We start from the raw sequence: 21,564 nt of genomic DNA on the forward strand, positions 1-21,564 counted from the left end.
CTCCGCTAATTCGGCACTCGCCGCCGCCTGACGAAGGCCCACGCCCGTCATCCGTGCCCGCCGACGACCGCACCGCCTGCTCGGGGCGGCGCGCCCGCGATCGGAGCCCGCTGCCGGGAGGAGCCCAGCCGCCCTTCGTCCCGCGGCCCGGACGGGCGGAGCCGCGCTGCCAGCGCTGCCAGCCCTGCCCTCGGCCGCCCGGCGCTCGGCCCCGCCGCTCCCGCCGGAAGGCGCGTGGCCACGTGTCGCGGGGCGGGGCTGCCGGCGGTCCGGCCGCTGCGCGCCGCAGCCGCTCGGGGCCGTGAGGGGCTGCCGCCCCGCGGGGCGCGGCGTCCCGTGCCGTGCGGTCGCGGCGCGGTGCCGGCGGCATGGGCTGGGTGCCGGCGCAGGGGCGGCTGGCGGCGGGGCTGCTGGTGAACCTGGCCGCCTCCATCTGCATCGTCTTCCTGAACAAGTGGCTGTACGTGCGGCTGGGCTTCCCCAACCTCAGCCTGACGCTGGTGCACTTCGCCATCACCTGGCTCGGCCTCTACCTCTGCCAGGCGCTCGGCGCCTTCGCCCCCAAGAGCCTGCGGGCCGCCCAGGTGCTGCCGCTGGCGCTCAGCTTCTGCGGCTTCGTCGTCTTCACCAACCTCTCGCTGCAGAGCAACACCATCGGCACCTACCAGCTGGCCAAGGCCATGACCACGCCGGTCATCGTGCTCATCCAGAGCCTGGCCTACGGCAAGAGCTTCCCGCTCCGCATCAAGCTCACCCTGGTGAGGGCGGGGGGGGAGGGGGACGCGCGGGGCCGCGGCCGCGCCGAGCCAGTGCCTCTCCGTCCCACAACGCCTTCCGTCCCGCAGGTGCCCATCACGCTCGGCGTCTTCCTCAACTCCTACTACGACGTGAAGTTCAGCGCCCTCGGCACGGTGTTCGCCACGCTGGGCGTCCTGGTCACCTCTCTCTACCAAGTGGTCGGTATCGGCGGGGCCGGGGGCCGCGGGCGGGCTGCGCTGCGGGAGCGGCCGCGCCCCTCGGAGCGGAGCGGGGCGGGCGGTGCCGCGCGGGGCGGCGGTGTCGCTCGGCTCCCGCTGCCGGCGGTGGCATCGCTCTGCCGGCCTTCCTGCGGAGCGTCCTGACGCTCCGTCGGCATCCTTCCGTGGTTCCCGCAGAGGCTGCGCTGGGGCTGCGGAGATAGAGAAGGGTCGGGAGGACGAGGCTGAGGGCCCTGTGTGCGCTCAGCGCGGAGCAGAGAGCTGAGGGGAGGCCTGATGGCGGCTGCAGCTCCTCACAGGGAGCGGAGGGGCAGCGCTGAGCTCTGCTCTGTGTGACAGCGACAGGGCCCGAGGGAACGGCATGGAGCTGTGCCAGGGGAGGGCAGCTGGGCTTGGGGTTCTTCACCGTAAGGCAGTGGGCACGGCCCCGAGTACTGGAGTTTTGATTTTGGGTGTTCCCATGAGGAGCTGGACAGCTTACAGGACCCTTCAGATTCGGGATATTCTGTGATAATGCCGAGTGTAACCTTCTACTCAGTTGCTGTGGAAGAACACAGAGTGGCTCAGCCCTTTCTGCTGCTGTCTTTCAACATATCGTCTGCCACAGCTCTAAAAGCAGCCCCTGTCCTGCTAATGTTGAGACGTTGTCTCAACTTGAGCCCCTTTGATTGCAGTAGGCACAGAGTGCTCTGGAATGCGAGATGACAAATAGTGGTGGTTTGTCCTTCTTGGGGGAGAGAGAGATGCTGCAGAGTGGCTTCAGGTGGCTGTGTGCTGGGGAAGTGATGGTAGCATATTGGAATTCCTGTTGCCAACGAATGAGATGTGAAAGGAGGAAGGGTCACCACATTTGGTAGTCAAATATTTTAATATAGCTTTGGAAATATTTCTGGCAATAAACAGACCATTTTTGTCTGTGGAAGTAAATGTATTTCTTTGGAAATGAGCATAAGTTGTGCTGCATTCAAAGAGGCAGCAGTTTAGAAGGCAATATACATGCAAGCATGTTTATATATCCAGAGTGTAGCGTAGGAGGCAGCCCTTGCAGTACTGCAACTCTGCTCTGACCAAGGTGCCTCTTTCATAGGCAGTATCTTGAATTTGCCATGTGTAAAAGGGAGCTGGTGTTTTCTTCCCAGCTCTGCTCCTTTTTCATTATCCTCAAGTGTAACTCTTACTGTCAGGAGGGAAAGGAAGGTTGAGGTGCCAGGCATTTGGCAGAGAGGGGTCTCAGTGTGTTCCCTTTCATAGAATCACAGAATCATTCAAGTTGGTAAGGACCCTTAAAGGTTATCTAGTCCAATTCCCCTGTAATGAACAGGGACAACTACAACTAGACTAGGTTGCTCAGAGCCCCATCCAGCTTGAGCTTGTCTGAGTGTCTTCAGGGCTAGGTAGACTCAGAAGACATTTTCTTCTTGTGTGGCTGTGCTCCATGTGTTTGTAGTCACAAAAGACAAGTATCTGGTTTGGCAAAGGTGGGTGGTAGCACTCAACGGTCTGTTTATCTGTTGTTGTCTGTGTGAGATGAGACACCCTCTGTGCTAGCAGGTAGTTTGCTTCTGCTCAAATCATGGGTTTTTTTCCTGATGTTTAACAGCTTTCTCTTTTGGTCTTAGTGGGTTGGAGCAAAGCAGCATGAATTGCAGGTAAACTCCATGCAGTTGCTGTACTATCAGGCACCGATGTCTTCGGCCATGCTGCTGTTCATCATTCCCTTCTTTGAACCAGTCTTTGGAGAAGGGGGCATATTTGGGCCCTGGACGCTTTCTGCTGTGGTAAGGCTTTCATCCACTTTTGTCTGTACTGACACGAAATTGTTTTATTTTTGTTCTTGATATGTTTTTCTTGCCTGATATGTTGTATCTGAAAGTAAAGGAACATGGAATGTATCTACAGGTGGTCAGAAATATGTGAGGTTGCTGACTGTGTGCGTTAATCCACAGATAATGGTACTGCTGTCTGGTGTGATAGCCTTTATGGTAAACTTGTCCATTTACTGGATCATTGGGAATACATCACCTGTCACGTATCCTTTGTAACTAACAGTAGTTGCCTTTCCTGTTTCCATATCAATTATGCTAGCATTCATTTGGATTGATTTACTGTGGGAAAACTGGTTTGTGACCTGCCTGCTTTCTCTTATATGATGAAGCTGGGAAAGCACATTCTTTTTTTTAGCTTATTTCATAGAATTGTAGGATTGTTACGGTCGGAAAAGACCTCAAGATCATCAAGTCCAACCATCAACCCATCACTACCGTTCCCACTAAACCATGGCCTGAAGTGCCACCTCTAAATGTCTCTTTAACACCTCCAGGGGTGGTGATCCTACATGAGTTGAATGTGATACACCTTTGTGTGCCTTGGGCACAAGTAACCGAATTCCTAAATGTTCTCTGTTAACTGCAAATGCCAGTGTGATTTTGTGTAATCCTTAACAGGTGCTTAGATACAACATGTTCGGACACTTCAAGTTCTGCATCACCCTGCTGGGAGGGTGCCTCTTGTTTAAGGACCCCCTGTCAGTTAACCAAGGCCTTGGCATTCTGTGCACGTTGTTTGGCATCTTAGCCTACACGCACTTCAAGCTTAGCGAGCAGGAAAGCAGTAAGAGTAAATTGGTTCAGCGTCCATAAAGCAGGGCTTTCTGGGGCTTAGTAATGTTATGTTGTGAGGGACAACGACTATTTAAATCTGCATTGATTCTAGAATGCACAGAATCGCCTCATTCATTTAGAACGGTGGCTTTAATTTAACTGCCAGGATGGTTATTCTGTAACTAAAGCAAACAAACTGAATGATGTGAAATGTCAGGGTTCTCCTATCTCGCTCTGTCCGATCATTTTCATTACATTTAAGTGGTAACTTAACAAAGAACTTGGCACGCTTCAAATTGCTGTGGAAATGTTACTGCAGTCATTATATTTTTTGCATACCAAATGAGATGGTGGTGGCTGCTGTTATGAGACAGAGAAGTAATGTCACATTTGCAATCATGCCTGTACTGTGATCTGAAGAAACTTGGAGGCACTGTAATGCAGATGTTCCAGTTCCTAGCGATGCTTCCTCCCTTTTGTCTGGTAGGTGACAGAGGGGAAATCTCCCATGTTTTGTTGTTGTAATGAGGGCTCCGAGCTCATTCCTATTTCTTGTATGCTTGACTTGAATGCGTTGACAAATGAGGGGAGACACTGGAAAACTTGAAGCCCCAGGCCAAGCTGTAGATAAACATGAAAAGAGATCTAAACAGCTATCTTTGGTTTTTCTTCTAACCTGTCAGGGCGTCGACTCATTCATTAGTGTTTTCAGAAAACCTGCTACCGCTTCATGACTTTCTCTTTGCCAAAACAAGGCTTGACGTGAGATGGCGAGCCTGCTAAAATCTCTGATTTCGTGCTGGTTGCCAAATGCTTTGCAGCACATGCAGGTGGGCAGCCGTGCTCAGAATAGCCGTGGAGGAACATCGCGAAGGGTCGCTGAGCGCGGCAAGATGCGGGCCCTGAAGCGCACTGATGCGGCTGGAGGGTGTGATTTGGGATTGGTGGCTCTGTGCTAATTCAGGAACGCTTTGCAAATGACTTTGTGCCAGTACCAAGCGCTGATATGACAGCATGGGAAGAAGAAGTTGAGTACTGTTCTATTTTAAATACGACGTAAAAAATAAATGCGCTCAGTAAATCTGGTGAAAGCATATGTTCTCTAGATTTGCAAGGTTAGAATTGATTTGCAGTATCTTCTTACATTTTGGGGTTTGTTTCATCTTCATCTACCTCTAGCAGATTTAAAGAGGGGAATTACATGAACGCAAACAGGTATGAAAGTTTACAACCCTGGACAGAAATATGTAGTTCCTAAGAGCTAAGTCTTTGTGTAAGAAACAACGTACATCTTCTGAAGCATAAAAATTACTTACTCTGTTACACAGTTCTCCATTTTAGAAAGAAATATTATTCTGTGTAACCTGCATTTGCACTGCAACACATAACATTTCAGAGTTAGAAATACCTGAATAACTTTACATCTCTATCGTTTCTTAGACATTGTTCTGGTCCAAGGATAAATTTTTGTATACCTTTTTGTAATTCTATAATTAGTTTAAAAATGGAGCCTAGACTGCTGAGAGATGTGTTCAGACAGGACAGTCTCTGGATGCACATCTTTCAGTAAGTGCTCTGAGAAAACCATTTGCATTAATTTGTGCTGTGCACAAACTCTTCTAAAATGTAGACAGGCCATAAAGATTCCAATGGTTTGGGAACGGCGACTGAATTAGAAGTCTGTATGACAGCAGCGTGTGAGATGGGACTGATGTACACACAAAGTGGTAAAATGAACAGAACAAAGACAAAAGACTCTGTAGGGAGAGGAGCAGATCCACAGGAGAAAGCAAGTAGTATCGTGTAAAACGGAACTTTACAAATACTGACTGATTCTGGGACATATCAGTCATGTCGGTCACCTGCGTGACGTGATTGTTTCTGTATGTTCAGGAACTCTCCCTTGAGATGTACCTATTGTCCCTAGCTAATAAAGTATCTTGAACTACTTTTGCCATATGATTCAAAATGTTAACTGTGGGAAGCTTGTGTAATTGCTGGGTAAGTGATCTCTTTATATGTATTGTTTCTTTGGATGCCATGTGTAAGGTGGAAATAAATTTTTAACGCTTGACCAATCCCTGCATATTGAGGAGGAGAACTGTCCTCATCTTTCTCATCTCCTGTTTGTGCTTTCAGAGTATAGGTGTGTGTAAAACAAAATAGTATTGCTTGGGTTTCTGTCTGAATAACTTAAGGGGAATTTGCATGTTTTGGGACTGAGCTCATGGCACATGAGAAAGGCTGCGTGCTTCCCCTCCCTGTGCAAGATCATGGACCACACACATATGTATGCACGTGCTTGCACACATTCAGGCTGCCTGTGTGCTTCTATTCACTCCCTTCTCAATATCCGCCCCAAAATCCTTTCTGAATGCCCCAGTCCCTGCATGTCTCTCTTCCTTTCTGTCCTGCACCAAGATCCCTAGTGCAGAGCTTCTCTCTGCAGAGGTACTGTGTGTTTTTTCCTGACTGCTCAGGCTTCATCCTCGTCCCACTGCAGAGATGGCCCTATGCTCTCTGGATGGTGCTGGTGAAGAATGGTGCAGAAAAATCACTGGTACTTATCTAGGGGGAGAGATGCTTGCTCTGGTTTTTACTGCTTTGTTTTCCCGCTCGTTATATATATTTAATTCAGTATTGGCTTTCATCAAAGAGAAACCAGAGTTTGGCATCATTCACAATCTGTAGTGTCACCCTATGCGTGCCTTCACATTTGAAGCCATACTGTACAAATCATGGTATTTACTTTCTAGGGGAAAAACTAGCTTAGATATGAGGGTGACATTTAAAAATGAGAGCAGATGCAGATGATCCCAATTAGTTTACCCCACCAGTGAGTCGTGTTTTATCTTTGCTCAATAATGCTGTCCCCGCAAATACTGCAAATGCAGATGCCAAGTTTTCTCATTTTCCCCAAAGCAATAGGAAATGTGCCTTCCCCAATGGACAGATTCTCAGTACAAAGCTTGGTGTTAGCACTAGCTTTGATAACTCAGCACTTTTCTTACAGATTTTGCATCTGGTTTTGTGTGTGTTCCTGCAGGCTCTGGGAGGCACTGTGCCAGAGGAGTTTTCCTGTTGCTGGGTGAGCAGCTTCTCTTTCAGGCATGAGGTTGAAGGAGGGTGGTGTGCTGCTGCTAAACCTATCAAAGAGTCGTTTGTTCTCCAGGAAATCCACCTTCAGACAGAGCTTCAATTCAGCAGGAATGCATCCTCTCTCTGTCTCATTCCATGAAATGAATGCCCAGCGACAGCTAAACCAGCCTGAAAGCTTTGTTTGGGCTGCCCATATTAGTAAACTTTATCTGAAAGTAGTAGGCCTATGTAACAGGAGGTTCAGAAGACTGTTATAGCATTTTGGAGTACAGGTAATATCTAACCAATGTCTAGTTTGCATTATCTGCAAATTCTATCAGAAGGAAATGTTGGCTCTGTTAATAGGCTGTTTGCATTTACAGGGTTGAGCTGCTGAGAAGAGCTGCACCTGAGCAGTACCGTGCTTCCAAAGACTGGCATGCTGTCCTTAAATTTAGCAGTGATTTATAAACATCCTGCAATTCAGCAGCATACTCAAGAAGGGAAAAAGCAGGCTCGCTCTGATAGGTGAGAGAGCTTTGTATCTTCTTGGGATTTGACAACAAACGTGGGACTTGCAGTTCAAAGGAATTCAGAGAACAAGCCTGATTGTCCCTCAATTTACCTTTTTTTTTTAAGATTTTTCTCCCAGGATGTCTGTTCTGCTCCCCATTGTGCAGTCGGTTATTTCATCTGGATTTTAAAAGAAGTGTATTTTGGTTTACAGACCTGGGGCGTTAGCTTAGGTTGGTTTGAGGGTTTTTTTTGCCTCTCAATGTTTTTTTTTTTTTTGTAGCCATTCATAACCCGACTTCCTTGTTTAATTAAAAACAAAAGAGGAAGGGGGAGTAAAGTAAAGTTAGAGTGGATAAGTAGTGAAGATACCCTTTGTTTTGCAAAACCTCACTCTAGCTGGGACAGTGCAGTTCTGTTAGCCCCTACAGTATTGTCATGTAGATACAAAGAAGCACCGCATTTCTATTGCATATAGGTTCTCCTCCTGCTGGTACTCTGATAGCAATCTCAGCCTTCCATTTGACTGCTCAGTTGCTAAAAGGATAGAGAAGGTAAAGAACATGAAGTAAAAAACCATCAACAGGAGCCAATACAATCTTGGGTAATGAGAAATCCTACTGTAATACATAGAGCCATTACACCAGACAGATCCATGCTAAGCATAAGGGAGAGCTGTTGGTTTACCTCCCAACAGGTATTGCAAAAATTGAGTTGTATGAATTCTTGCTGTGCTGTAGTAGTTGACATACTGAGCTTAAACTAACTGTTAATAATAATTGAACACATGAATGCAGCGCAAAAAGAAATAAATAGCTGGATTCAGTCAGTATCAAATCTTTGCCAGACTCCTCCTGCAGCCGTGGTTAATGTTCCTGAGAAGGGAGCTATTGTTCCACCTCCTGCTCGCTCGGTGGTGCTGTGAGTACAAAAGACGGTTTGTGTGCCTGAGAGCTGCCCTCTGTGTTTTCAGCCACATTTGCTGGTCCAACGAAAACATCTTGTTTCCCTATTAGCTTGTCTGACCATGCTTGACCAACCTGGTAGCCTTCTACGATGGTGGATGGGGGGAGAGCAGTGGATGCAGTCTACCTTGATTTCAGCAAGGCATTTGATACTGTCTCCCACTACATCCTTATAACAAAGCTGAGGAAGTGTGGGATAGATGAGTGGACAGTGAGGTGGGTTGAGAACTGGCTGACTGGCAGAGCACAGAGGGTCATCGTTGGCGGTGCAGAGTCTGGTTGGAGGCCTGTAACCAGCGGTGTTCCCCTGGGGTCGGTGCTGGGTTCAGTCTTGTTCAACACCTTCATCAATGACCTTGATGAGGGGATAGTGGCCACCCTCAGCAAGTTTGCTGATGATACGAAGTTGGGAGGATTGGCTGACACACCTGAAGGCTGTGCTGCCATTCAGCAAAACCTGGACAGGCTGGAGAGCTGGGCAGTAAGAAACCAGATGAGGTTTAACAAAAGCAAGTGTAGAGTCTTGCATCTAGGGAGGAATAATCGCATGCACAGGTTGGGGGATGACCTGCTGGAGAGGAGCTCTGCGGAGAGGGACCTGGGTGTCCTGGTGGATGACAGGTTGGCCATGAGCCAGCAGTGTGCCCTTGTGGCCAAGAGGGCCAATAGCATTCTGGGGTGCATTAAAAAGAGCGTGGCCAGCAGGTCGAGGGAGGTGATCCTCCCCCTCTACTCTGCCCTGGTAAGGCCTCATCTGGAATACTGTGTCCAGTTCTGGGCTCCCCAGTACAAAAAAGACAGGGATCTCTTGGAAAGAGTCCAGCGGAGGGCCACAAAGATGGTGAAGGGCCTGGAGCATCTCCCCTATGAGGAAAGGCAGAGTGAATTGGGTCTGTTTAGTCTTGAGAAAAGAAGACTGAGAGGGGACCTGATCCAGGTCTATAAATATCTAAGGTCTGGGGGGCAGAGTGGAGAGGCCAGGCTCTTCTCAGCAGTGTGTGGAGACAGGACAAGGGGAAATGGCCAGAAACTGCAGCATAGGAAGTTCCGCACAAATGTGCGCAAGAACTTCTTTACGGTGAGGTGACGGAGCACTGGAACAGGCTGCCCAGGGAGGTTGTGGAGTGCAGATATTCAAGACCTGACTGGGCACCTACTTGTGCGACCTGGTGCAGGGAACCTGCTTTGGCAGAGGGGTTGGACTCGATGATCTCTGAAGGTCCCTTCCAACCCCTACCATTCTGTGATTCTGTGATTGTCTTGCAGAGTTTCTGTTTCTACCTTCATCTGGCTGACTTGGTCTTGCTGGTATCTTCCTCTGATGGCTGAAGGATCTTTTCTGGGGAATAAAATGTACTTAGCATCCAGTCAGCTCTGCTGTAGGGGATCCACCCCAGAGTCATTGCTGCAATGTGGTACAACTGAAACTAACAAAAGTCGAAATGCATTCCCTTCTCATTGGTAGTGTTGAAAGGCAATTACCCATCTTTTCAAAATGCAGTCTTTGCCATTTCCTTTTAGGTGGTGCATAAGAAAACTCCCTTTCCTGTTGCAGTCTGCTCTTTTGTATGAAGTAGCTATGCCATTTTCTAGGGAATTTGGCAATTGAGACAGAAATTGTATTCATAGCTCACATAAATACAGGATACACATGCAGGCTGGCAGTGTGTCGGAATGGCCAGGATTATTTTTAGACCTCTAGATGGCTGTGTCACATCCAGGAAGTGCAGGGAGGAGATCTCTGGTTGAAGTTCAGTGTGAGAACGTATTTTTTAATGACCTTGGCACAGAAAACAGTTGTATTTTTACTTCTTTATAAGCTGAGGTTGAGAGACAAATTTGTTTAAAGGAGTTGCCTGCTGGTTGGGTGGAGCACATGGAGCTATCACAGCCCTGGGATGCCCAGAACAGAAGTGACTGTGTGTTTAAAAAAATAATAATAACGAGAAGAAAACAAGACTGGATTAATAGATACACTGTATATAATGGCATGTTGGCAAGTTTATGAGTATAGAGTCTAAGTTTAGGTACCTAACTCCACCATTAGGATTTTGAATAACAGGGCTGGATCTGTAGGGATCAACTTCTCCCCTTTCTGTTGTACTTAATAGAGAATGGTATGTGCTCAGCCTTTCCAGAAGTGAAGCTGCATAGTTGACAAGTTTGACATTTTTTTGGTCTCCAAATCAATGAGGTATGCTGTTTAACAGTGAGGCAGAGTCCTTGTGCTGCTTCCTTACTCTGTAATATTTTTTTCTTTTTCACTTTCTTACTCTCTGGGGGGAAGAGCACTGTTGTTGGGTAGCTAAATGCAGTGACTGGATAGGTTTTGTTTTACAGTACACTGCAGTTGCATAGGAAAAGCTTTTATTAAGATGTTGTAGTTTATTTACAGATGTGTATGTTTCTATCCCCTAGCTGAATGGAAGAAGCCCACTGGGCTTTATAATATCAGCTTTCATAAGATAAAATGCTGCTATCCAAGGAGCACAAATGGATTGTTAGGGTCTTCTGGGATCCAGCCTGGTTTGCCTGTTAAATATATTTGTTGTGATGGTTAGGCTAAGGCCAGGCTGGCTCTGTTTGTTAATCCAGCTGGAAGGAGAAACCAACAACAGAGGTCACACGTGCTTTAGGCAATGACGTTTCTGAAAACGTCTTCCCACTTTTCTAAATGCAAGATGACCCTTCTGATTAGGATAAACAATATACCCATGCTTTTCTGCTGGTGTCGTTTTCTGGAGCCCCACTTCACTTTGCATAAGACTTTGGTTTGCATGTTATAAATATAAAAGTAGGGAGAGATGTAGGAGACTTGTTTCCAAACAGAATCCAAGCAAAAGTTCCCCCCAAAGGCTATTCTGATACGTGGATAGTTTGCCTTTATTAGGGGTGGACAGGTCATTGTTATCCCCTAACCAAATGCTGGGCCATGCTCTAACCTGCAGCAACAGGAGGTCCAGCTGATGGCACAGCAGATGCATAGTGGGGAGAGTGATGGAGAGATGGAGCACGCATTGCTCAGCATCTGCAGTGCTTTGGTGCTCCAGAACTAGGTGTGAGATTACAGAACCAGTTGTATTTCGTTGTTGTTCAGACCTCAACCTTGCATGAGACATTTTCATGCTGGTCCTGGTTTTCAGCCTGCTCCTTTTAGCAGAACAAGTCTGTGCTACATCAGCTGCTTCTCCTTCCCTGAAGACAGCTTTACTCATGTGATAGCCTATAATAGTTCACAGTGTGTCACACAAGCTGGAAGTCACTGAGATATTATTGTCAAAGGCTGGTTAATTTTCTAATCACTGTTACTTGTCCCTGGGCAAGCTGGGGCTGAAATCTCTTATAGTTAAGTATTCTCAGTGTTTTCAGAACCCTGTAAAAGCAAGATAAGCAGTCCCTTGCACTTGGAGGTTTCCTTTTAAAAATACAGTCAAGTCAATATATACAAAGATACTTAAATACATTACTTTAGGATATGATATCCTTACTTACTAGCGGAATTTAACATCTTGTGGCTATGAACAAATGAAATAAACTTTGGGACAGACGCCTGCAAAAGTGGTTTGCTATGATTGGGTTGTAGCAGGGGAGGAAGCAAATAGATAGTGGGCTCTGAGAGGCTCCACTTGTGTTGAAAACTGAAAAGAAGATCTAGCAAAAATGGAGGGCCGATATCCATGTATAGTATAGAGAACACCATAAAGTTTTCTTAGTTTTATTGGAGCTATAGTTTTGGTCTTCTTTAAAATAGTTATATGGCTGCATGGACCAAGTGGACAGCGATGTGTAACTACTGCTCCCCAGCTGCTTGTGGCTTCTCCTCTCCTAGAGACCATTGTCCTTTCCCATCTATGTCAGCACAGAGGAATGTGTGCCAGTGCCATAGTTTCATCTGGATGCAGCCACTTGAGCAAGAGCTTAGCATGCCAGACTGATCTGAGCCCGCTGGGATGTGGGCAGTGATCCCGCCCTGTAGTGTGCTGTGGGGGTGGTAAGCTTTGCTAAGAAAGGAATCAGCAGAGGGAAGTGGTGTCTGGAACTGGAACAGCTTTACTTGCTCGAGCTGCTTGATCAAAGCTACATTAACAACAGCAAATCTTGCCTGCTACTAGGCAAAGAAATATCAAGATCATAATTTTGGAACTGTGTGGGGAGAAAGCTTTGAAGGTGATGCAAAGATTAGCTGTGTGATGAGAGATCCTCCCTTCTCGCTCTTATTAAGTAGCTGCAGTAAAATGTATGCATTTGCTATCAGTAAAAAAATTCTCTTACGCAGCTGCGCAAGTGAAATGCAAAACACACAGCTGAGACTTGCTCTCTGAATGTCAGGATGTGCACTGCCAAAGCAGCTCTCACAGAAGAGAACAGGTTTAGCTTGAAGTACAGAGTAAGTGAGCTATAAAACAGAACAGTCTGCAAATTCCCATCTTTGCAGGTATAATCAACCCAACATTCCTTGCAAAGAAAGCTTTCAGCTCCCTTGCAACACAGGAAAAGGTGGGTAGGGTAGCATGTACTCTTCTCCTTATGCAGCACTTGAGGGCAACTTCTGGGAATTTGGTTCTATCACATGAGACATCGCAGGAATTATCAGCCCAAGTGACTTACCACAGGTAGTGGCAGGACACCCAGGGTGCGGTGAGATGATAAGGGAAAGACCACTAAATGGCTCTCTGGCTTTAGAAGGGATTATTCCTGGGCCCCATTTCCATCTCCTGATCTCTGCTTCTAGCTGTGTGTTCCCTGTGATGTCTCATGCCTATCTGACTGCATGGTAAAGCAAGCTGACATACCTGCAGCAAATAAAAGTAAACACCCTGCTGTTGAATCAGATAGCTCTGCAGTCAAATGAGCCAAAGCCAGCTCCAAGAAAAACTTGGCTGGGAATTCACAGCTCCTGGCAAGACCATTGTGTGGAGTGTTAAATGAGCTCAGGACATGTTTTCAGTGCATCACTTAACTATGAGAGATAGCTGAGTCAATCCAACAGCCAGCAGTGAGGAGAGGAGAAAGGGAATAGGGCAGCTCCCTTTTGCAGTGGTATGCTTTGAAGTCAATCGAGCTGTCTGCATATTGGCAGCATAGTACTACTGCCTAAGCTAGCTGAAACAGATCCTGCCATTTCCCTGCCCACCTGTCTGCCACCATCCCAGTTGTGACCTGGCCCAGCCGCTGTGGAACTACTCAGGACTACCTCAGGGATCTGATCTAACTGAAAAATAATATGATGAGCAGAGCTGGTATGCAGATAGTGTGGCTAATAAGGCATCAGGGACAACAGGCCCAAGTCAGTAGTTCTCTGCAGCTCTACTTGCCCTATCTAGATATAGTGGCATCTCCTGCACTGCAAGAGTTAAAGAGCAGGAAAGGCAAAGTATCTGCCAAAAAAGGATGGTCTGTATTCTACCAGTTCTTCTTCAGCAGAAATTGGAGAAAAACAAATATTCTCATGAATCTTCTACATACTGTCTGTTGGTGTAGAAAGCACTCACACGTAAGTTATTGCACTGCATTTCTGAATGTGTTTGTGTGAGGCTTATTTTGTCTACGCAAGGAAACTGTGGCTTATCTTCGGACAACCAAGTCGGTCATGATGTAGGAATCTCTCTCAGATCCAGAGGCAGGTTTGGAATTTTTCCCTCATGAGTAACACTACCATGGTCCATTTCTCTCAAAATGTTCTACCATGCTGTGTCATCTCTGGCCTTGGCTTGTTCTGGATGACATGATTTTAAGATAAGTAAGATGGGTCAAAAGTCAAAATCCAGTGCCTGCATATCTCTCTAGATACAGAAGAAAGGCAGAAGGAGCTGCCAAGAAAAGTTCACAGAATCAAAGCTACCATAGATAAAAATAATGAGATGGCTGATCGAATCTGGGTGTTGAGACAGACTCTGTGAAACCAGCTGAGTGAAAGAATACCAAAACGTCCGTGGGCATGCTTGCTCTGGAAGGCAAGAGAGAATTGAGAAATTAAGTCTTTGATAGAATAAAACAAAGCATAGAACAGATATTCGCCGTGAGTTTTTCTTTTGCAGTCAGAGTTCATTTTGTGTCCTGCTTTTCCAGTGGCATCAGCGGATTTGTGAAAGTTTTCTGCATTTATTTCCAAGAGCCTTTCTTTGCGTGTTTAAAATGAAGAAAAAAAAAAAAAGAACAACCTTTCTCCACCAGATGGCAGAATCACTCACAAACCATTCCGGACAAAACTTGAAAAGCCTGCATGTTCTGAGTGAGGCAAGCTTTGTAAATAGAGCGCTGTCTGTTAGATCAGCTAGTGTAGCCAGGGGAGACAGCTGAAAAACAACCTTAATGACACCCTTCAAAAATGCATATACCAGCTGGATTTGTATATCTTCTTTCCCTGCAAACCTTGCCTTGCTGATAAACATTGTGGATGTTATCCTGTCCTTTAGAAAAAGATTTCAATTTGTAGAGTGGCAAGGGTGGGAATTCCCCTTCATTTTCCTGTTTCATATTTAGTCAGAACCAAAAACTTATTCTGGAACAAAACCAAGTCCCCTTCAACAACTACCCATCTTGTTCAAGTTTCTCTAGCGCAGCTGGGCTCATCAGAGACCTCCCTGGACTAAAACATGCAACATACTGGCAGCTAGCACCAGGTGACTTTCAGAAAGGAGCTATGATGACTCTACAGTAAAAAATAAAAAAATAAAATAAAGGCAGGATATCAAATATATGGACTTTTAAACAGTAAAAAAGAATAAACGCTCCTGCATTGTACTTCTGAGTTAATTCAATTGTAGAAACATTTTCAGATGTAACTATAGAGAAATGAAGACATGCAAGAGTTAGTCTTGCATAAGAGTAAATCAGCTTACAAGCTCTTGGTATGAAACTACTTTTTTAAAGGTTGAGAGGACATATATTTCAAACAGACTATGAAAATACTATCAAAATATAGGGGACAAAGAGACAAAGAATATGCAAGTGATGGGAGAGAGACACCAAAGGAGGCAAGTGGAGAAATTCTGAGATGTACGTAAAAGATCACGATCTCCAGAATGCCCAAATCCTGCTTTCTTAGTTTCTCACTGTAGCTTTGAGGTTGGAAAACATACACAAGAGCTTTCCCCGTGACTCAGGAGAAGTCTGTGACTGTCACATACCAGGGCCTTGTCACCCAAGTTGGCACGAGCAGATTGATCATCCGGGCTGCAAAACAGAACTGAGTCCCTTTGGTTACAGAAGGCCTCCCAGGAACACCCAGCTGTTTTCTTGGCCGGCTCATTTCCCTGCAGTTGTAGCTGAAAGGCCTGGGTACCGTGCTTATCCCCTCACATGTGGCCTCATACATCTACAACAGAAAAATGGTTTTATTCTGCGCTAGATTGCTGTTGAAGAAGAAATAATTTTTGCAGAAACCTGTAGATCTTCAGGGACATCTGCATGTTCTGCTACAGCACAGAAGTATTTCCTGGTTTGTTTTTCCTCACCAGTCATGGTTCCTTAATTCTGGGAGGTGAGGTTCAGTCCCTACTTCCCAGGCCCTTTCTTAGCAAACATCTGAATAAAAGGAACTCTGAGATGTGCTGTGAGCAGCTGCAGAATGAGAAATTGCTACAAATGACATTCAGGCAAAGGCAAAATAGGTACTTTCCATGTTTTAGTGGCAAGGGACAAACCCTGAGGACAGATGGAAGGAAGAGGTCCCAAACGGACCCATTAAGAACATCAATGAATAAATATTTGTATCACATCCTTAACATCCACTAACCTGATGACATCATATTGATAATGCACTTAGACAATTTTGGCTAAGAGAGAGCAAGATGATTAGTTATGTTTTTTGTGAAGATCCAAGTACGTGTAGGATGCAGTAAGTAAACCATGTGATCAGCCATAAATATAAAAATGAAAGATGCAAATTCTAAGAGACTTCAGAAATATAAACCTTTGCCAGAAGAAATGTGGGAAAGGATCACTCAAGTGAAAGTGCAACTATATGATAACGAGGCTGTATGAATGTTGGGGCAGTTGAAGAAGTTCTATATACATTCTCTTCCCTTTCAGATCTTTCTTTTGATCAGAACATTAATACACCACTGGAAACACAATAACAATCATTATTATTAATAATAATACTTTACTGCATGTTCATTATGGTATGCAAATTTAAAGATTAAAAGGCAATGTGCTTCAGGAAGACTGCCTCTCCAATACACCCTGCTTCCTGTGTAAAGCTCAAGATGCCCGGGGCACAAAGCACTGTATCACAGGCTACTTTGCCAACTAGGCAAAGGGAAAACTTGGTGCAAGTTTGTCCATGACTGTCTGGGATTCATCAGTGAATTTATTTTGTACTCTCCCCTCCTGTCATTTTTGTATTTATGCTGACTCTAGATGTAGAAAGCCTGCCTTTTCTGTGTCTTTTTTCCTATAAGAGAGTCTTTCAAATCAAACAGACACCATTTTGAAGGAAAAAGGGCAAGACTGGAATAACCACTGTCTGGACATGATAGTTTGCTTGTTGACAAAGAAAGCAATGCAGTGTGTGCAAGCTCACAAGCTCACTATTAGCAGTCCATAATTTGCCATCTTCTTGGTTTGGGTCTCAGCTGGAGTTCAGGTTGATTTTCTGTCTGTGATTCAGGATGTTTCAGGACGTCTGCAGATTTAGTTTACTAGTTTCATAAGGTGAACAAAACATCAGTCAGAAGAGTCCATACCGCTACAGACACTGAACGGTGATTGAACTAGCACTGAAAGAGCTCCCCCTTCCTAGCAGAACTGCAGAACCCCTTCTCTCACACCCTGTGGTGATGGTACTGCTCCATCAGCCCACAGAGAGCCTTTGTAGTTCTGTGGCGTGACAGCATTCCTTACTTAGATGTGGTTGTTTCATGTTCGTGCTAAAGCGGGTATTCATTCACTGGCAGACAACTGGACAACATAAAAAACTTCTCTTCTTGCTTTGCAACAAGTAGTTGTAGCAATTAGATGGTGAGGTGGCATTTCATCAGGATACACCTGAATATAGATAAAAAAAGATGCAGGTTTGATAGCCAGGAAAGCAAGGTGACTCTTCAGAAGGATGACTGAGCTGGGTACATTTTATTTCAGGATACATATGCATCCATGCCTGGTCTGGAGGAGACCTAATCTCAAAGAAGTTCAGAGCAAACTTATCTCAATAAACCCATTTCCAGTGTAGCCGTTGGAATTCGCACCAAAGATTCATAAAGTAGCCTGTTTGTGATGGCTAGGGACTCCTGGAGTGAGATTACTCACATTAACCTTCAAGATTTCAATAGGAAGCTGCCCTAGAGTGGATAAGGCTTTCAGTAGAGTGCTTCGAACGACTTTGCTAACTGCTGGTATTGTTTCACTCCATGCACTCTAGCTGTATGTTAAGAGCTGTATTTGTAAAGCAATGCTTTCAAAAGCAGAGATCAATTTGATACCAGGAGAATGGTGACTTTGTAATTCACATGCCACATCTCTCGTTAGCAGAAGGGAAATGCAGAGGCTTCTTCAGGAATGGGTAGCTCATTCTGTGTAATGTAAAATCATACAGCGAAAGGGCTGCGCCAACCTGTGGAGCAGAACGCAATCGGGTCTGCAAGGGAGGGAGTTACAGCAATTTTAAGTTCCAAAATAAAGACTATTATTTATTGTGTAATACGCAGCTCGAAAGCAAGAAGGGGAGCAGGCAGGAGAGATGTGGACAAATACGTCAGCGGGGCTTGGACAATGGTAGGAGATCCATGGCCAGACCACAGTGCAGGGCCGGGTTAAGGAGCTGCTTGTGTCATGTAATGTAACGCCCTGCGGGCCTCTGTTGTTAGCAACGAGCAGTTGGAATCACGGCCAGGCAGTTAGGATTCGTTTGTTATCATCCCCCCCCAGCCTCCCCCAACCCAAACTGCAGCCTGACTAAAACAGCGCTGTCAGGCTGACCTCACCTTCAGCCATAGTTCTGCCTGTCTGTATGTTTCTGCCCGTGCGCGGCACCTCGAGCAGACGGCGCTTGCTCTGCCCACTTTGTTTGCAGCCTTTCCTGGAACGAGGCTCCCCCTGAAAATATTTCAGAACGTGGATGCACTGCGGGGCTCCTCGGGAGCTCCTGAAAGCATCCATCTTTCACACGATGCTCCGTATTCTGGGCGATTCCCAGAACAGACTGACATCAAAATGACCATGGAACACCGAATTAATGAAACACTTCTAAACTCAACTGGTGCCGTCCTAATCTGTTTATACGGAGCTTTCTCTGATCTAATTACAAGCAAACAAGTCCCACAGAGAGAGGTCACTGCATTGCTCAATTTTCACAGCTAAGAGCTTGGGAGAGCTCATCACATCCCAGCCGCGTACTTCACCCCTGGTTAACAAGAGTAGGAGAAAAATTGGGTTTCTCCACTCAGTGATAGCTGTCACCAAAGCTGCTGGGAGACAGAGCTCCTTCCTGAGGCTTCTCCTTTTCTGTTCTCCAGAATCACTCCACAAGCTCCTTTCAAAAGAGAGGACTGAGCTGAATACTAGTGAGAGAAAAATAGAAGATTAAAAAGTTTCATTCCACATTAGACATTGGGCACCGCTAAGTAGAAGTTCCAGATAATGGGTTTATAATTTTGCCAGTTTTTGACAGCATACATTACTGTTCTGTTTAGTTTTGCTTCAGGCTGACTGAGCTGCTACCAAACAAGAATCAGATTTGGGCAGGCAGCCAGACGCTACCAGCGTCTCCCAAAAGCAGGAAGGAATATGTATTTCGAGTAAACAAAAGCAAAACTAAAACCTGCTGTTTTCTGATGTGGCCTTGGTTTGGCTCCAGGTGTTTTTGGGGCTGCTTGCTTTTAGTGCTCACAAGAGCTGTGGTGCCTGGCTGCAGGGAGTGAGAGCTTCTAACCAGCTGTCAGAAAAACCTTCTGCTTGGCACTGCCTTTGCCAGTCCCCCTGAAGTAAGGCTACAGTTTTCAAAATGTAAAAGGTTGTATCTGGCACAGTTCCTGTTTAAAAGCAAAATACAGCATAGCCTTCCCTGCTTAACAGCTGCAAGAGCACTGAATGTGCTATTTGTGTTCTCCCAGCTGCTGAGCCTTCCCCTTGATTTCCCCTTTGCATTACGATGTACAAAATTACCCCACAGAAGGCTGCATCTCCTTTTCATTTGCACAAAATTTGGAAGTCATTTATAGCACGAAGTTTCTGATGGTACTGACTGACCTCTGTACTACTACAGGTCTTGGCTTAGCAAGCGTTACAATGAGTTCTCTAAACCATGTTTCCTATGTGTGCTTTTTCTTACACAAGAGAACAGGAACGTCAAGAAAGAAAACAACATAATTCTTTCTCTGATATTTACACAGCTGTGCATCAACCCACTCAGCGGCCTGCAGGGTCGTGGCTGTGGCAGGCAGCCCTGCAGTGAGCCTTGCTGCAGGCACCATCGCAGCATCCTTTTTCCTCTGTCCTTTCACCTTGCTGTGCCTGACAGCTTTCTGGCACACTAACAGAGATGCTAAGGCTTAGGAAAGGACCCATCAGCAGAAGCTCCAGAGTTTTGTTTTGTTTTGGCCTGGGAGCAGTTGGAGGATGGCACAGGAGGTTAGCCCAGCAGATAGCCAAGCAGCAGCAAATGGGTTACAGAGCAGAACTGAAGAAGCCTGGCCACCTGTGCCTCTGACCATCTCATGGGAATATCAGGCCATTTCAGGCATGTGCTGAGTGTTGTCTAGGTAGCATATGAGGAAAGAGTCAGAACATGTTGGAAAAATGAATCAATTGGGATGAGGAATAAAAATCTGAAACTGAAGTTTTTTATGGCTCATCTGTTCTTATGAGTTGGGCATCTCTGCAGCACAGCAACCCATCTTTCCTCTGGGAAATGTGCTTATAGGTAAACCGGATCCAACTCAGAAAAAATTATTTAGCTTGCAAGCATTACATGATGAAACATCTGTAGTTAGAACCTGAATTTATATTAATATGGATGTCATAGTTTGTTAGCTACCAATGATGTGAAGTGGGTATCTTCAGTTAACTACAGCTGTTCCAGATACTATCTGTAACATTACAAATAAATTACAGAGATATTGAAAACCTGTGGCAGATGGGGGGTCTTACTGTAGTGATATCTCCTTTTCTTTTTAGGACCTTGAAATAGTGGGGAAGTCAGTTCTCACCATCATACAGGCTTATTACTCACCCTTCATAAAACCTTTAGTTATACTTGTCCAGAACTATCAGGTGTGAGAAAATAATTGTACATGTTGGTGAAACAGCATCTGCTGTATTAGTGACAAATGGGACAAAAGCAGTGCAGCATTACAAGTCAGAAAATATCCCCTATCTCTCTAGCAAAGCATAAACAGCATATTTTACCTACTTAAGCCTCTCCTTTGAGATTAGTCTGTCTGAGGTAAGGTTGACCTTGAAGCCAGACAACAATTCTGGACAGAAACTGCTTTTTCTTTTTTCCCTGTCTTAGCTATTAATAGGTAAGAAAAGTTATTCCTTGAAGAATTACAACCTGATCACAAATACACCGGTCATGAGATGCTTGTTAGCTGAGAAGTGGAAGAAGAAAATAATAGCCACCAATTTAATACATCTTCGGCTGTATTCATGTAGAAAACGTAATGCTAATATAAAAAAAAGAAAAATCTTTATTACCACACAGCTGAGCAAAATGATATCATGTTTAAAACATGGTTCAGTAATGCGATATGTCTTCAGAAGAGCCTGATGCCCCATTCCTAGAGGTGTTTAAGGCTAGGCTAGTTGGGACCTTGGGCAATCTGATCTAGTGCCTGGCAACACTGTCTGCAGCCGGGTGGTTGGAACTTGATGATCTTTGAGGTCCCTTCCAACCCAAGCTGTTCTGCGATTCATTTTATGGAGTACTTTTTTTTTCAGTTCAGTAAAATACATTATGTATAGTGATACATTGCTTGTCTGCCACATAAGGACAAGATGGAGCACTCAGCATTAAATCTACTCACTGCAGCCATTCAGTTCTATCACATTTTTGCATAGAAGTCATCAACTCTTTGAAAGGGTAGATAACAGCAGGACAAGGGGAAATGGTTTTAAGCTGAAGGAGGGAAGATTTAGGTTGGATGTCAGGGGGAAGTTCTTTACAGAGAGAGTGGTGAGGTGCTGGAACAGGCTGCCCAGAGAGGTTGTGGATGCCCCGTCACTGGAAGTGTTCAAGGCCAGATTGGATGGGGCCCTGGGCAGCCTGGTCTAGTATTAAATGAGGAGGTTGGTGGCCCTGCATGTGGCAGGGGGGTTGGAGATTTGTGATCCTTGAGGTCCCTTCCAACCCTGGCCATTCTGTGATTCTGTGAAGTCATTTTCCACTGATGACCAGACTAGGAATTCAGTAAAGATCTGAGTAAGTTGTGTGCTGTGTTGAAGCAATCAGATAGCTAACTTTGCCGATGGCAGGACAACACACTTAAA

General features: G+C 45.6%; 2 protein-coding genes across 3 annotated transcripts in view; both read left to right on the plus strand.

Annotated features, from left to right (window-relative positions):
* The first annotated feature begins 307 nt into the window (after positions 1-307).
* On the plus strand, positions 308-5,655 carry SLC35E3 (solute carrier family 35 member E3). Its single transcript, XM_031589492.2, has 5 exons — positions 308-758; positions 846-956; positions 2,597-2,755; positions 2,924-3,006; positions 3,430-5,655. The coding sequence occupies exons 1-5, from the start codon at positions 369-371 to the stop codon at positions 3,614-3,616; spliced, it is 930 nt and encodes a 309-aa protein (XP_031445352.1). The 5' UTR covers positions 308-368; the 3' UTR covers positions 3,617-5,655.
* A 97-nt stretch (positions 5,656-5,752) lies between these two features.
* MDM2 (MDM2 proto-oncogene) overlaps positions 5,753-21,564 on the plus strand; it is a 33,597-nt gene continuing 17,785 nt past the window's right edge. For both annotated transcript variants that reach the window (XM_090138521.1, XM_090138530.1), the window contains exon 1: positions 5,753-7,183. In XM_090138521.1, the coding sequence (XP_089994647.1) occupies positions 7,095-7,183 (89 nt within the window). In that variant the 5' untranslated portion in view covers positions 5,753-7,094. The remainder of the gene's footprint in view (positions 7,184-21,564) is intronic.

This window comes from Phasianus colchicus, chromosome 1 (assembly GCF_987193195.1).
Source record: "Phasianus colchicus chromosome 1, bPhaCol1.hap1.1, whole genome shotgun sequence".
Taxonomy (NCBI): Eukaryota; Metazoa; Chordata; class Aves; order Galliformes; family Phasianidae; genus Phasianus; species Phasianus colchicus.

Coding starts and splice junctions, on each gene's coding strand:
- SLC35E3 (XM_031589492.2), top strand. CDS start 369: ATGGGCTGGGTGCCGGCGCAGGGGCGGCTGGCGGCGGGGCTGCTGGTG. Junction 759..845: donor TCCGCATCAAGCTCACCCTG/GTGAGGGCGGGG, acceptor TCCGTCCCGCAG/GTGCCCATCACGCTCGGCGT. Junction 957..2,596: donor TCACCTCTCTCTACCAAGTG/GTCGGTATCGGC, acceptor TTTTGGTCTTAG/TGGGTTGGAGCAAAGCAGCA.